The sequence below is a fragment of the Talpa occidentalis genome, unplaced genomic scaffold (genome assembly GCF_014898055.3).
Source record: "Talpa occidentalis isolate TD23 unplaced genomic scaffold, MPIMG_talOcc4v2.1 talOcc4.3, whole genome shotgun sequence".
NCBI lineage: Eukaryota > Metazoa > Chordata > Mammalia > Eulipotyphla > Talpidae > Talpa > Talpa occidentalis.
In genome coordinates this window covers 106,984,800-107,001,306 of record NW_023603184.1, presented here as the reverse complement: position 1 = coordinate 107,001,306, position 16,507 = coordinate 106,984,800, and the positions used below count along the sequence as shown (strand labels likewise).

The 16,507-nt window shown below is 38.9% G+C and overlaps 1 protein-coding gene and 1 pseudogene across 1 annotated transcript in view; both read left to right on the top strand.

Annotated features, from left to right (window-relative positions):
* The window catches only part of PDE11A (phosphodiesterase 11A), a 327,412-nt gene that overhangs the window by 261,245 nt on the left and 49,660 nt on the right, over window positions 1-16,507 (top strand). The window contains exon 16 of the mRNA XM_037523614.2: window positions 12,969-13,046. Coding sequence (XP_037379511.1) covers window positions 12,969-13,046 — 78 coding nt within the window. The remainder of the gene's footprint in view (window positions 1-12,968; window positions 13,047-16,507) is intronic.
* On the top strand, window positions 8,574-9,489 carry LOC119254147 (chromobox protein homolog 3-like; annotated as a pseudogene).

Genomic DNA, 16,507 nt, shown 5'->3' with positions numbered 1-16,507 from the left:
TTTGCTGATATGCAGTTTTATCTTAAACACCAAACAACTTCCATTCCTCAAAAAGTTCTTTCACTTGACCCCATGGAGATCTTTAATTGCTTTTCAATTTACCTTTTTTTACTGCCTACCTTTTAAAACAAATGAAGCACATTATTCCCTTTAGTTTCTTAACACCTGTTACACTTTGAAGACCATAATCAACCTTCACATTCCACAAGTGTATTTTCAGAAGTCACTAGAGACTCCTTTGTGCCCAAATTCAGTGTCCTTTACCTACCTACTTCTGCTATTTCCTAGCTTCTCTGAAATTTACTAATTTGTCAATTTCTACTCAGATTTCTGTCTCTTCTTCTCGATCCTTTTTAAGTATATTTTCTCCTTGCTCTCCATGTGAGTTCCTACCACATTCTTCCTCTACTTAGATTCACCCCTTGGCCTCACCTCTATGTAGGTATATAGACGACTCTGAAACTGTTCACTGTAACTGCCCCTCACATTCTAGACATGTATCACAAACTTCTATCTCAAAAACCTCCAACTGATTGCTTTCAAAGTAGACTCTAAAATTGGTTTGCTGGGCCTCCCTGGTGGCACAGCATTTGAGTGCTGGGCTGCGAAGCTGCCCACAGCCTCTGCAGGGCCGGTTTGATCCCCGGCCACTGGCAAGGGTCCCACATGGCGCACAGACCTCTCCTGCCACGCCCACTGCTCTCCTCAGCAGTGTATTTCGTCAGTCAGCCTGTTCTGTTCCCTGCTCTGGCTCTGGTGAATTCTCTCACCCTCTTGTGCTTCTGACTATACCCAGTGCTTGTATAATAAATAAATAAATCTAAAAAACAAAAAAACTAGTCAAGTACTTAAAAAAAAAAATAAAATTGGTTTGCTGCTTCAAGGCCCTCTCTAATCTCCCCCCAACCTTTATTCATTTTTATCTTCTACTTCTCTCCTACATGATTTATCTATTCCAACCAGAACCGTCTACATGTTCCCCTCTGAAAATGCTTTGTGTCCTAGCATGTCATTGTTTCTATATGGAATCCTGTCCCTGTGCTTCCACATCTGGCTAAACTATCCTTCAAGTTTTGTATCGTCTACCACCTTTTTAGGAAGCTGTCCTTTGAAATTGAAATCTCACTGCACTTTGTAATTGTATCATTTAGAATTAGAGTCAATTGTAAGGGCCAGAAGACTCAAAATAACAGTGACTTACTTTTCTGTCACATAAAAAAAAATCTGAGACTAGCAATCTAGCTTTAGAAAAGTAGCTACATTAAGTTGCCAAGGACCCAGACTCCTTCCATCATGAAAGACTGCTGCCACCTTCAACACATGCTTTCCACGTTAGTCCAAGAGAGCTGCTCAGGCTCCAGCCATAATGTCCACATGCCAGGTGGCAGAAAGAAGGGCTGGACAAGGAAGGAGAGGGCCAAAAGTTGATACAAAATATCTTTTGAGAGAATTATCTCTCTAATGCATTACATGGGTTAGAAATCTCAAAAGTTGGTCATACCTAGGTTGAAGGAAAGTTGGGTAAAGAAGTCTTTATTTCTGGGTAGCCATGTGCTCTGCTAAAGGTCAGGAATTTGATTACAGAGAGAGAGAGAGAGAGAGAGAGAGAGAGTAAGAGACAGAGAGAGAAAGAGAGAGGAGAGAGAGCGAGAGAGAGAGAGAACACGAGCCTGGTAAAATTCGAATTTCAGATAAACTATGAAGACTTTTTTTAGTATAAATATGTCTTAAGCAATGTGTGTATGGGACACACACACACAGAGAGAACTCCTGCTTAGTCTTTCAGATGCCAGGGGTCATGGGCCATTTTATGAAAAGTTCCCATATGAAATAGGCCAAAACCAACAGGGAAAAAAATGTATCTCTGAGAAAACAGGGAGAGGAAGAAAACAAAACAAGTTAATATTTGTATCGAGCTATTACATCCATGAAACAAGAATAGCATGGTTTAAAAAATAATAGGAGCAACTGAAGAAAAAGAAAGAGCTCTCAGAAATTAAAAATATGAAGGCCAAAGGAAAAAAACAAATGAAGGCATTGGGAAATACAAAGGACAAAAAGGCAGCAATATGGGAAATAGTGTTTATTTCACTACATACTTTTTAATACCATTTGATTTGTTACCTCTCTGCTTGTATAACTAAAATATAAATTTTAGTCTTTAAAATATATTTTATTTTTAAATTATGTTTCAAGATTTATTTATCTATTTATACAAGAACTGGGGTACAGGCCAGATGCACAGGAGGATGAGAGGATCCACCAGAGACAGAGCAGGGAACAGAACAGGCAGACTGACGAAATACACTGCTGAAGGGAGCAGCGGGAGAGACAGGAGAGGTCTGCTTGCCATGTGGGTTGCTCCGAGGCTGGCGGGGATCAAACCGGTGCTGCAGAGGCTGCAGACACCTTCACAGTGCTGCGTTCAACTGCCTGTGCCACTAGGGGAGGCCCTAAAATATATTTTAAATACTGGAAATCCTAGCTCTACCACTACTGGCTGTGTGTCATCAGACAATTTATTTACTTCTTTGAGCTGCTTCTCTTCATGGGTAAAATGGAAATTACAATACCTATATTATCTCTCTTATGCACGCCTATGTCTTGTAAATGTTTTGTACATTTGTTTTATCATTTTATCATTTGTTTTATCACCTATTTATTTTGCAAGTTTTGTGGTCCTTATATTTGTCTTAACGATCAGGATCTTTCATCTTTTTCTGAATCGATGCTCCTTGATTGAGGAGTTATAGCCGCCGGTATCCCTTTCATGTCTTCATTTCCTGTCTCTGACACTTGCAGGACTTTGTATTATTTTTTTCAAAGCAGAAGAGTTTTCAAATGTCAAGTTTCCAAGTAACTTTAAAGGGGGTGGGGGTAGAAATCTCAAAAGTTGGAGTTCATTTATCAAGCCCTGTTAGGGATGTGACGAATCGCTGAGTGACCGCTGGAAGGCAGCAAGGAAGTTGTTTGCAACTCATTTTCTCATTACTCTCTTCTTATCTTAATGCTGCAGCCCCTGCTAATGTTTGCTGACTCCCAAAGAAGCCAGCTTGTTCTCTTTTTGTCAGCATTATTGTTTTTAGAGGTTCTGAATAGCTTCTCCTTCTCTAATCTGGACCTTTAGGAGACTGATTCACTTGCCTGTCTAAAGTTGCATTCAAGTGTTGCCATATTTTTAGCCATAACAATCACTAGGGTTAATGAGGGGGAAAAACAAAGCTACTACAAATTGCCACATGGATGCCTTTATATCACAAATACATAATTGTGGAACTGGAAGAGATTTTAGAAATGATGCAATCCAATTTATCTCCTTTATTTCATAGATCTGTTACTGAGATCGAAAAAGTTAAATAGTGTAGCATTGCTCACATAACTCATTAGTGGCTAAATTGGAGCCCATACCACCTCTTTTGGGAACTTTTCCCATAATCATTATACTCCTCAAATGGAAGAATCAAGAAGTAGTTGTAATTTGACTTGGGGATACATTACATGGCAACCTTGACCTTCCAGGGTGTACATTCATCTGTTTGATATGAAGATTGGTATGAGTTCTGCATACGCTCTCCCAGAGCAGAGCTGGAGTCAAGAGTCTGCATGCAGTTTTGGAAGTGACATCAGGAATAGGATGAGGGTGTGGGATAGTGAAGCAAAGATACTGGAAGCTTTTGTAAGGACACATTCCCTTGTCACCACTGTGGTCAACCAGGCTTGATTTTGTCTTGTATGCTATATCTCAAAATCATCCACCAGCATCCATGCTCCATCAGCCAGGGTTGTTCCATGGGTGTTCACCCCCATGAATTTCCAGGACTTGCATGCCCGAGAGCTGGGGAATTCCTACCGCCTCCCCTATCCTACACACAGGGAGTGAGAGCAGTTCCAGTGCTGAGAGGGAGCAAGCACAGGGCAGCTTAGGCAGGAGCTGCAGTGCTGGTTAGAGCAGCACAGGCTGTAGAAGGGTGGGCCGGGGGATGCGAGGTGGGGCCAGACAACTATTTCCTAGGAGTCTGGATTAGCATCAGTAGTTCTGCCATCACTAGTGAAATCAAAAGTCATCAAACAGTACAGGTCAACCAAGAAGGGAAGCTCACTACTTTCCTCCCCTAGGAGGAATAAAGTCACTCTAGAAACTGCCAGGGAGGGCAGGGTAAAGGTTCAGACCTTTTGAAAGGAATTTATGACTCATTCCTAGGGGCAGGATTTCCTGCCATGCCCAAAAGGGAAAAGTGTGAAATTCTTGGAAATGTGGAATCCCTTTAGAACCTACCACAAAAACCTGTAACTTAGATTTCTAAAGGCTTTGGGTGTCCTGGAGATTCTATACTACAAATGACAGGTGACAGCAGAAACCACTAGCTCAAGAATCAAAAACAAAGCCGTAAAACTGCAGCATGAGTTTCTAGGCTTCACAACCTATGTCTGGGGGTTAACTCTTCATTCTGATTTTCCAACTCACTGGAAACATTTTCTAGTTTCTGTTCAGTGATTTTCTGAAATTGATTTCTGAGCCTGTTTCTGAGTCTCTGCACTGAATAAGGCTTTAATGATTAAATAGACATTTCAGCATCTCAAGCAGTAACCAGATATAACCTGCCAGTAATCAGCCATGTGACTTTGAAAGAGTCACTCACTTAATCTCTCTTTTCCTTGATTTCTTTGTCAGCAATATTGAGGAGAGTCACCAACCCGTACCAATCTCGTAAGGTCCTTATGGTGGCCAGAGGAGATTAAATGCCCTGTGCTAAGTCAGCAAAGATGACCTATGCAACTTCCACAATTAGTAATAAAACAACTAATATTTCCTGAATGCTTCCTTAGGAACTTTGTATTCACATTATTCCAGTTAATATTTAAAACCAGCCCTAATGAATTGGTAATATTATTGACCTCATAATACATATGAGGAAAATGAGGTTTGGAGAGATTCAGTAAATTGTTGACCATGTTGAATGGTAAAGTTGAAGCTCAAGCCAAGAAGTTGGACTCCAAAATGTTTTTAACTATTCAGCCATTCTCTTTGAAGTTATATAATTGTTGGTGTAAGAGCACTAATGGGAAAACTGAGGCCAGTCCTGGGAACACTTGGGCAGTAGGAGCAGGAGTCAGCTGGATATGCCCATGGCTGAGGCCAGTTCCAAACCCACTAGGTAGCAGCCCATAGCAGCTCCACTAACTGCAGACTCCACCACAGGGCAGCTCAGGGGTGGGAGAAGAGGCGCCCAGGCAGAGTTGCTCAGTTGTCTGGTGGGCTGAGAATGCAATAAGAGGTTTTTATTTGTAGCTGGGCTAAGTTGGGCATCATAAGTTGACAGTTCTTTTAGCTTTAATATAGGTTGGTGTTGTCAGGTAGCAATTATAGTTTAGTAGCCATCCCCCATAGGCTGTGATCATGTAACACTCTCCTACCAGGTACCTGCTTTGCTCACTACCTGTTCTAAGCATTGTGGTACTCCCTGTATTGCCCCTAGAATGGGAGTTCCATGAATGCAGACATATCACTCTTTAACTCTTTCTGGGACCCCTAAAACCCAACACACTGCCTGATATAACAAGCTCTAAAATTTTTAACTTTTTGATATTGAATTCTTAATCAACCTGCAAAGTAGATATTATTATCCCCAACTCATAGGTAAGGATACCCGAGTCATCAACTTGTCTATGCTCATATTTCCATGCCACATTGCCTCAGACCACTATTTAAATTGAGAATTATACAATAATTCAGATTCTACAAATCCATTTGGGTGTTCAATGCTTCTCTGGTTGGTTTTCTAAATTAATCATGCTAATCTTCAAGTTGAAAAATTTCCATTTCCCTTTGTATGCCACAAACATTCATTAGCAATTATAGAAAATTCCCAGTCTAATGGTTTCTTTGTCCTTCTAAAGGGATGCAATAGCTAGCATTTCTTAAAAGCATCTGATGATGACATCAACTTGTACTAAATTTTCTTAGATTGTTAGGATTTATAGTTTGATCATCCTTTTAAAAATCAGATTAATAGCTAGAAAATTTATTTTAAAAATACAATCAGAACTCAACAAACTATTCTGTTGCTACAGGAATATTCATTCATTCATCATTCAACAAATGTCTATTAAAAGCCCACTATGTTCAGTGTTTTCAACTTTTACAGTTGCCAGAACTCTTATTGGAAAAGAAAATAAATTAATGGATAGTACAGGGCTTTACACATTGCTCTTTCCCAAACATTCTTCTATATCAACAGAGCCTAATGAATTAGCCCACTGGAATTATTCTAATGTTAGAAAACAGACCCTGTGGCAAGTTGATGGAAGAAATATTTTGGTATTTCTTGATGCATTTCAAAGCACTTGAACATATATTCATACCCATATCCCCATCCACATGCTATCGAAATGAAACATGATAAATTCATTCACTGGCACTTATTAATGCCTACTTTAGACAAGGAACTGTGCTAGTTGCTACAAATGCAGAAAGATAAGACATTGTTCTCACCTGCAAGGGCTCTGAGCAAAGTGTAGAAGAAAGGAAAATGTGAAACTACAGCATGAAGAGTGCCACCGATAAAGTAAAGGCAGGAGTAATGGGGCACATGTTCTCTCTAGCAACACCTTAAGCAACTTCATTGCCTGGTGATAATAGAAAGAACTAACAGTTAAGTTCTCATGTTGTCTAATCTGCCATTTTCAACTTTCGAAATCATTCTAATCTTTCCATTCCTGCATTTTGCCAATTTTATTCATGTCGTCAACATTAAAACATCATTTCATTCAAGTCCCTTGCTGGCCCTTGTGCTACCAGTACAAGGAGAAAATTCACTTTCAAAATTAAATGTGACTCTTTTCTTTAGTTATAATCACTGGAATTAACATCTGAATATTAACTTTCTGCTCCTCTCTTGTGCTTTTATGCCCAAAATCCAGAAAAGTCTGAAGAATCTTCATTTAGCAATCATGTATAGATGTATGATTTGCCTATTGAAAGAGCTGTATGAAGACTGAAAAAATAAATGTCCTCCTTCCCTGCACCCACTCCATACCATCCACGTACCCACACTCTTGCCGCCCTGCCTAATCATTCTGGACCTGCAATTGTACAAGAGTCACAATGATGAGTTGCCATTGCAGCGTAAAACCTTTCTAATATTCATGTACTTTTAGTAGAATCAGAATAGTTAGATAAATAAAGAATATGTGCACATATATATATATATATATATGTATAGATAGATAAATCTGAAAGAAAAAAAAAAAACCCTGATCAAAACATACACAGGAATGGTGATTTTTTTTTTGTTGGTTTGTTTTGCAAATAAAAGGTACTTTGCAGATAAATTACAAACCACAAAGATTTTCAATGTATGATGGGTGGCGGGTAACCAATCTTTAGAATTATTTTTGAAGGTAATTTTAGCAATTCTGTTCAAATGATGCTTTTTTAAAGACTGCTATTTTTCTGAGTGGAACATATGTCAGGAGAGCAGGATAAAAGCCTAATAAAAACATATCTGATTATAAATGAGATTTTCCAGTAAGTTGCTTTTCACTGGCTGAGGTATTTGCCATTGTCCTTGAAAACCAAGGTTCCCAGGGATCTGCTTGAGAAGTTAATGAGATAGTTTCTCATGGCAGAGGAGTCTGGGTCCACAAAGGATTATCTAGTTTTGTGGATTTTCAAATGTTCTTTTTAGAAGCCCCAGGTTTTAAAAGTGCTCCTACTTCTAACAGTTCCCCATCTGTTCATGCTGTTGACTATAGAAATCTATATACATGCACACACACTAAAAGGAGCAGCCATGTGGGCAAATTCACCTCTCAAAGGCATAGTGAATTTCACATCGTTGCTCTGTAATGATTACCACTAAGAAGGCAGTCAGAAATACCCCACCAGGAGCCAAGGGCTGCCCACCTGACCTGTGCCCCCTGGAGCTCTCCTTTGGAGCATCCCCTTGATGGTGAAAGACATTGGTAGATGCCTGCTCAGGTACTCGGTCCTTGGCACTTCCTTGGTACAGCAGCACCCTCATTACATCTCACAAGGGTGGTTCTTCTCACAACAGGTAAGCTATCTGGTCACAAAGTCACACTACACACAGTTTACAAAGATGACCTCCATGTTCCAGTGGTACAATCAGTCAGCACGGTACTTATACAAAGATTATAATCTCAGAGACCTGAAGTGGGAAACTGGGGACTTGGAATCTACCTATATCTGCCCTAACTTCTCTGGAACTCTGGAAAAATCACTTCACCTTCCTTTACCTTGAGTTTCCTCATCTGTGAAATGAGGGAATTACAACAGATTTTTCTCAAAGGTCTCATATGCCTCTAACAGTATACAATTACAAATGAAAACCCAAATTAATCATAGAAATTACTCTATGACCCACCAATTTTACATACATACATACATACATAAGTGTATGTCTATAAAGACAGGCAAACTAGCAGAGAGACAGAGAGCAAAATCACCCACAAACTGACAAGGAGACATGTGTAAGATTGCTCATAGCGTTTTTGTATGTACTATAACAAAAAACAACAAAATCACAAACCTGATATTTCATTCTCCGGAAATGGGTAAATAAACCATCATCATGCATCACTTAACAGACATAGGCTACCCAAAATGCAATGTTGGGCAAGTTTGTCCTTGTGCAAACACCATAGAGTGTAATTACACAAGCCTAGAGGCATAGCGCCTGCACAGCTTGGTACTATGGTTTAGCCTCCCAGGACCACTACCATATACGTAGCTTGTTGTCTAAAGCATTAAGTGACTGTGCTAGTACTTGGAATCCCACACAGAAGTGAAAAGGAAAGAGCTTGAGGCGCGCTGGTCAGAGACACCTCAGACCCGTGACCTGGGGCTGCCAAGGGCAGTGAACAATAGTTTTCCAAGGCCGCAATTTAAAATTGGCCTCCAATAAAATTACATTGCAAAGAGGAGGGAAAGAAGACACAATGGAAAGGGTAAAAAAATTGAAGAGGCAGAGTGTGAAGAATTCATGGTGGGGAAAGCACTGGACTGACATGTAGTGGTGGGAAAGGTGCAGTATTTCCTGAAGTAAAAAGGATTGACAGATGTTGACGACACTTGGGAACATGAAGGAAATTTAGATTGCCCAGAGTTGAGTGAAGCATTTCTGAATTCTCAGAAAGCTGGTCAAGAAAAAGATGATACAAAAAGAAACTCTTCTGATGATAGCAAATTAAAGAAGAAATGAGATGCTACTGACAAACTAGAGATCTTGATCCTGAACAAATAATTGGTGCCATAGACAGTTGTAGAGAATTAATGTTTCTCATGAAATGAAAAGATTCTGGTGAGGCAGGCTGGGTGGTGGCAAGAGAGGCAAATGTGGAGTGTCCTCAAATTAGAATTATTATGAAGAAAAACTAACTTGGCATTCTTCTCCAGATGAGCTAAAAAATTGTATATGTGTATATATGGGTCTTGGTTTTATTTGTGAAGAAATAACTACATTCTAATGAAAATCAAATTTGATGTGTTCATTTTGAGGCAGCACTAGGAGAGTTGTTGGTGTTTGTTTTTGTTTTTTTTTTTTTTGGCATCTGTCACACTGTTCACTTTGAAAAAATAAATAAGACCTTCCTGTAATGGCTGCCTTTATCAGAAAAGAACAGTTGATACCATAGTATTTTATTTCCTTCTACATGAAAGAACAACTTTTCTTAATATTGAAGGAAATCTCCACAATCATTATACAAACAGAATTTTTGTTTAAGTCATATATGTTTAAGTACCATTCTGGAATTTTTGTTCATTTGTGTGTATATATAAAATACATTTATAATGAGTTGTTTGGTTTTTTTGTAACAATCACCAAATGAAAACAGCATTGTGTGACTATGGATAAGCCCAGTTTCAATTACACCATCATTTTGATCAACCTGAAAAATAAATCATAAATCTAGTTAAGACTTAATCTTAATCTTGAAGACTTAATCTTCCAAATAAATAGATAATTTTATAATTAGGCAATTTAAATTCGGAATCAACAGTGAAGAGATGCATGCGGGTCTCAACAGGACTGTAAAGTGGTGGATAGATATATTCTCTAAATCTGATGTCATTTTTATACCTTTTAAGTATATTAAATATGTGTAATAAATATGTGTTACCTTCACATATCATCACTTCAAAATCCTTTTTGCAGCCTTAGGAAAATTATTACCCCATCTCCTGATCTTTTAAGCTGCCTAATTTTCAGGAACTTTTTAGAAACTTAAAATGCACTTTGGTTTAAACTTTAAAGCATTTGTTTGACTATTTCTGTGGCTAACTCTATTAGTAGATACATGATGTACATAGTTTCAGGAGTGACTAGACTTTTCTCACATTTATTTTGACAAAACTAATGAAGGAAGTCTCTTGTTGTCTTCTAAGGCCATAGCCAAACCCTGGGACACCAGAATAAATAGAACCTATTAAGAAATTGCCATACTCTGTCAGTATAGGAAACATAAAATCAGTGCACCACATTTTTCTGTGCCCTATGAAGAGATTTCTCCACTCCTCCTCTATCCATCATCCACTAGGATATTCTGTTCGTCCTGATGCAGTGGCATTTAGCTTTCTTATAATATGACGATCTGATGCACATGACCGATTTGGGGCTCAGTTGATTTAAGACCTTCACACCAGCAATTCTAGCTATTAAAATTTCCATTATGGGGGAATTTATTCTTACGGTGCCATTCAGTTGTCATATCATAGATTTGCATTTAAAAGAAATTCCTTTATGAATTGAGCTAGCCACCTAGTTAATATGCCTCCATTCTGCATTAATGATGTTATTTCTCATGTAGCGAACATACCCCGGTAGACTTAACAATAGTGGAGAGGGTCAGCCATTGGCCAGGAAAGATATTCTTAAATTTCCCTCATGTTATGTTATCCATTTGGTTCAATGTGGCAGCTAAATGGCAGCTGTTAAGACTCCAGAACAATTAGAATCTAGATGAAACCAGAGACTGTGGAGTTACCTTTTAAAATGAATAGGCTTCTGAGATAATCATTTTCATGCACATCAATTTAACACATATTCACTGAGCCCCTTCTGCATGTCAGGCACTGTTGCAGTCACCGAGTATCCCAAATCTTTTTCCTCAAGTATCTTGCATTCTAGTGATAAGATAACTTAGAGGCTTGAAATGACACACATGGGCATGTGATGACAGAGATGATGACTGAGATCTTCCATGACACTCCAAGCTAAGCCAAGTACCTTTCTCTCTGCTCTGAGGACACACTGGGCTTGGAGCAACAGTTATTTCAACAGGTTGCATTTATATCCCAGCTCTGCCACCCAATTGGTGTAAAACCTTGGGCCAATGAACTCAACTCTTTGGCATTTCATAACAGTAGCTAATCCTTACTGAGCACCTATGACTATGTGCCATACACTCTGCTAAGTGTCTTACATAAGTCATTTCATATAATTCTCCCATCAATCGTACAAGATAGATCCATCGCATTTGCTGTTACTCTTTAATGCTAGGACCTATACCAAATAAGGAAGTGAGACACTTATTTGTCTTTTTGACCAACCCCCCCACCCACACACACACACTTATAGGTAAGTTGAGAAGTCAGTCTGACCAGATGACAAGTAGTCCATATTGTGGGTTAGCTGGCAGTGGGCACTCCAGGCCAGAAACAGAGGAGCCAGTTGCACTCAGCAGCACATCCTTTCCCCTCCCCAAACTAAAGTGGGTCAGTACTGAGTGTCTAAGATCCTACTCTGATTTCCACCATAAATGGTGGATACTTACCAAGTATCTTCCAAAGTATTCTTTAAGACATCAATGCGATAGCATTCTGTGGTTAAGTACGGTTACACAGGCTTTCCTATCTCAGTAATTCTCAGCCACTAAGAGGCCATGTGGGTGGTGACTCTCGGAGAGAAGTATATTACAGGCACCTTTTCTTCAACCCACTTGACCAGGAAATCCCTTTGCATGGAGCACCTCCTAAGCCTGGCATTTTATGGGATGCACTTTGAGAAATTATCAGGCCTTTATTCTATCATTAGACAGTGCCAAGAATGTGAAACCTTGGAAAATTATTCTTAAAGAATCAAAATGGTGATTTGTTTTTCTTCTTTTTCACTGTAAAAATGAGAAGTCCTATCACTAGGTTAAAGTTTTGAAACAGAAATAAATTTTTCTTATTTAGATATCTTTTCTTGTCTTTTCTGTGTCTATATAGCTCCAAATGTATATCCGCATGTGTGTGCATTGAGCACTCAAAATATGCAGACACTTTGCTAAATGCTTTGCACATTTCACCTCATTTATCCTCATGATACCTCTGTGAGCTAGCAAATATAATCTCCAAATTAGAGATTAGAAACTTGAGGTTCAGAAGCTTTAATTAACTTCCCAAAGTTGCACAGCAAGTAGGTGATTGAATCATTGTTTAAATAGTTATTTCTGATTCCAAAGCCTATGTGTTTAAGCATTAAAATAGTGAAATAGTTATTTTCTTATCTAGAAAAAAGAATTTGTCCTGAATATACTGCTGGGGGTTTATCTTATCTTGGATCATCATACAGCTCAGTTCTGTGTTGGATGATACAAGAACAACCCAAAACTGTTCCCACTTTTTATTTGTCCTTGACTCCCTTCTCTGACTTTCAATAAATGTCTTAAGGGCTTCACAGCAAGTAATCCTAAATGCAGACCACATTGTTTTTCTGTTTTATGGCTCAATAATCTCCTCTGTTGTAAATACATTCAGAAATGATTGTGGCTTTTTCTTGAAGCCTCAACATTTTTTAAAAAGTGATTTATTTTGATAGCGCTTTAGTCTCATGATTTCAAATATTAAGTTACTTGGTTCAGGTGGTCTTATATTTTCCCATAAATGTGTTTATGTCACCCCACAGACTGAGAAATTTCATTGCCTTTTTTTTTTCTTTCTTTCTTCATTTGATTTTGTGCAGGAGGAGAACTGAATTCTTTGAACTTGTCAGTAAAGGAGAATATGATTGGAACATCAAAAGTCATCGTGATATATTTCGGTAAGAAAGAGTTCTTGTTTTTGTGTTTCTTCATTATTTGAAGATTTAGCAACACTTTTCTGACAGTGCTAAAAGCACAGATGTGATTTTTAAAGTAATAAATCCTAAATTACATTAAAAACATTCAGAGATTAGTCAAATAATTAGAGGAAAGATAATGTGTTTTTGTCTTCTAAGTTATATTTTTGCCCCCCTCCATAAATTTGTCTTTAAATTAGAAAATGATGTTCAATTGGTTCAGCTTCAGTAAATCATGACTTTTTCTTTTCCTGTGGGGGAAAAGAGGTAGGGGTGCAAGTTGAGGATGAATAGGGTTCTTGAACATCAGAGAACGGATGTACAAAGAACTTGTTTTTATAAAACAGTAGGCGTTGTAGATAGAAACTCATCAGAACAATTCTGGCGGTGGCAATGAGTCTATTGTAGCCTGTTCACAGAACTTCTTCCCTGTTGTTTAAAAAGGACAGCAGCAAAGCATCATGTTACTGCAGCCCTTCCAGATGGTCAGACACTGCAGTAAGTCCTTACATAACACCGACGGGGGTTTCAAAACTTTCCTGAAGCAAAATGAGGTATACCAAAACCAATTTTGCCATAGACTAATTGATAAAAACAAGAGCTATGTTCCTAGGGCATATTTCTGAGCACAAAAATATCACTTCTAAATAAAAACTTAAAACATTTATAATATTAAACAATCATTTGTATTCATTATTCACGTATTCTTTTTCTACCCAGCTTGTTCCGGTTCAGAGTCCTGAGTGGCCAGAACCTATCCTGGCAGCTCAGGGCTCAAGGGAGGAGTCAACCCAGGACAGGAAGTCCTTCCATCACAGGCAGCACATGCACGTGTGCGTGCACACACACAAAGACACACACACACTCAGACTGGGACATGGGAGAAATGTCATGAGCCTAACGTGTACGCTGTTGTGATGTGGGAGATAAAAAACCAAGTACTGGGCAAAACCCTCGCAGACATGGAGAGAACGTGCACACTCCACACAACTCTGACCCCAGCCAGGAATCTGCTTTTTTTCCCCTTGCCAACTTCATATTAAAATGATGTTGAATGAAATAACATCATGCCAGGAGCTGCCCTATTCCTTTCTCACACCACACCTTAGCACTATCCCCACCTTACCCATACCAGGTCATCTGCGCCCTTCCTCTGAATATTATTAGGAAAGCTCTGAGGAAGCTTAGGAGGAAAGCTTATGGACTCACTGTGCCTGCTCTACCCCAAGGAAACCCCTTGCCCAGCAGGGTCCTCGCCTATAACCATAGGTGAAACTCTGCCTGCCTCCTTCCCTGTGCAGCTCATCTCCCTCACACTTTCCTGAGGCCTTGTCACTGAGAGCCCTCTATTTCTCTGTGTTTCTGCATTAATATTTCTCTGTATCATCTTTACAGATCTTTTCTTCATCCTTTCTATTGTGTGTGGAGAATAGGAAAGGATTCCTTCAAGACTAACACTTCCTCTTGTGTCCTAATTCCATTCCCAGCACCGCCCCCAGCCCCCACTCCCACCTCGCTATATCAAGTATACTCCTTTGACTTGCATTTTCAAACTCTGGGTTGCTTTTTTTTCCCATCATGCCCTTTCTCAGCCTAAAAATATACTTCCATCCCCTCAGTTAAAAACAGTCATCCCTGAAAAATGCCTCAAGATCCAATTATAGTTTTCCCCCTCCCTTCAATGCCAAACTTCATTCAACATGCCTCCTAACTTCTTGCAGGGCAATTTCTTTCATTGTAAATAAATTTTAATTCTACAAGTAATTACAGGAGCATGTTTTTTTTTGCAACAAGTTTAAACATCACATATAAACCCCCGAATCTTGGAGCTCCACCTCCATTTCCCACACGTTCGAACAGCCACCCTCCGTTATCTGTGTGCTGTGTCTTTCCAGACCGTATATTCCCTTAAGAAACATACCATTTAGTATGGATTGATTTGTTTTAAAGTAAATTATATATTTATTTATCAGTCTGAATTTATTTGTTCACTCAGTTAGATGCCTTGAAATTCTTTCTATGCCCATACTTTGGCATCTTTTTGTGTTGCATAGTGCTCCAAAGTATGGGCTGACCACAAAGTATTTAGCCATTCCTCTGCTAAGGAATTTAGCCTAAGAAATGTGATGGCTGCTCCTGAAATTCACCAATCACAGCCAAGGATAAAATCCTATGACCTTTGTTTTATTCCGCTTCCTTGATCTCCTCACAGCTCCTGTGTTGTTGGCCTTTCCTTTCTTAAAACTCTCTTGTCTTGAATGGTGCAGTCATGCTCTTCTGAATTTTCTTTCTTCTGATTCTTCTATCTCCTTTTTGTCCTTCTCCAGCCCTACCTCCTCTCCTGCTATCCTTTAAAACTAACTACCCCCAAGGGCCTATTTTTTATAGTCTCTTATCCCCCATCCCTCACTGGAGGGGGGTGGGGGGTGTGTTAGGTTTCCAATCCTAATTCTTCTTAATACAATACCTGGTTTCTGGGGTCTGACTTCTGAGCACAAACTCTAAAATGCTGGCATTCATTCTGCATCTCCGCCTGGATGTTTCCCTGCAGTCATTTTTACATTTTGGGAGCAGGGAACCTCTTCTTTAAGGAGAATTTTATCTGGAAGCACAGTATGTAAAATAGAAGTTCTCCAGGGGCTCCACACTACCCCCCTGCTTTGCCCTCTCTCCTGCATTTATGGTTAGATTCTGGCCATGTACACAAGGGCAGGGGGCAGGAGGGAAGCTCTGAGAGCACTTAGAGAATTTGAAAACAGTAATAAAATCAACTAAGAGTTGGTCTGCTTATCCTTGCCATGTGCCTGTAAATCTAAACAATGTCAGTGATGAGATGCTTTCCCTCCTGAAAAAATCATTTGTTGGTCTAAATTCTAAACAATTGTTGAAATTTCTGTTGAGTACCAAAATAATTGATACAAAAGCTTCAAATTAGCACGTTATTATTTATCCTTTCATTGTGCATATGTTGTACATTAAGCTAATTTCAAGAATGCCCATTTACATGGTCAGCCCCTGACACAAGGGACATGGTACACTCTCGAGTAAGTTCCTAATGGTTTGGAACCTTCTACACTCGCTCTGGGTATAGACTTCCTCTGCAAACCCTGTAGAACATCACATTCCTGCTTTCAAGCAGTATATTCAGAGTAAACAACGATAGTACAATGATGCTAAAGAAGAAGAAACATAACTTGCGTTACTTCAATTCTGTCATTTTCTGTGACCAGTTTTGGGGTTTTTATTCATGTTTAAGATTTAAAATAGTGAAACAGTACAAACTGCAAGGAGTAATATTTTTGTCTGATAAGTGAAAAAATCACTTCATACATGAAATCTTTTACTGAATTTGAATATATAACTTTAAAACTTGAATGTAATCCTTCTAATCTGTTAATTATTTTAAAACTAGAGAATAAATAAAAAAACAATTATGACAAGGT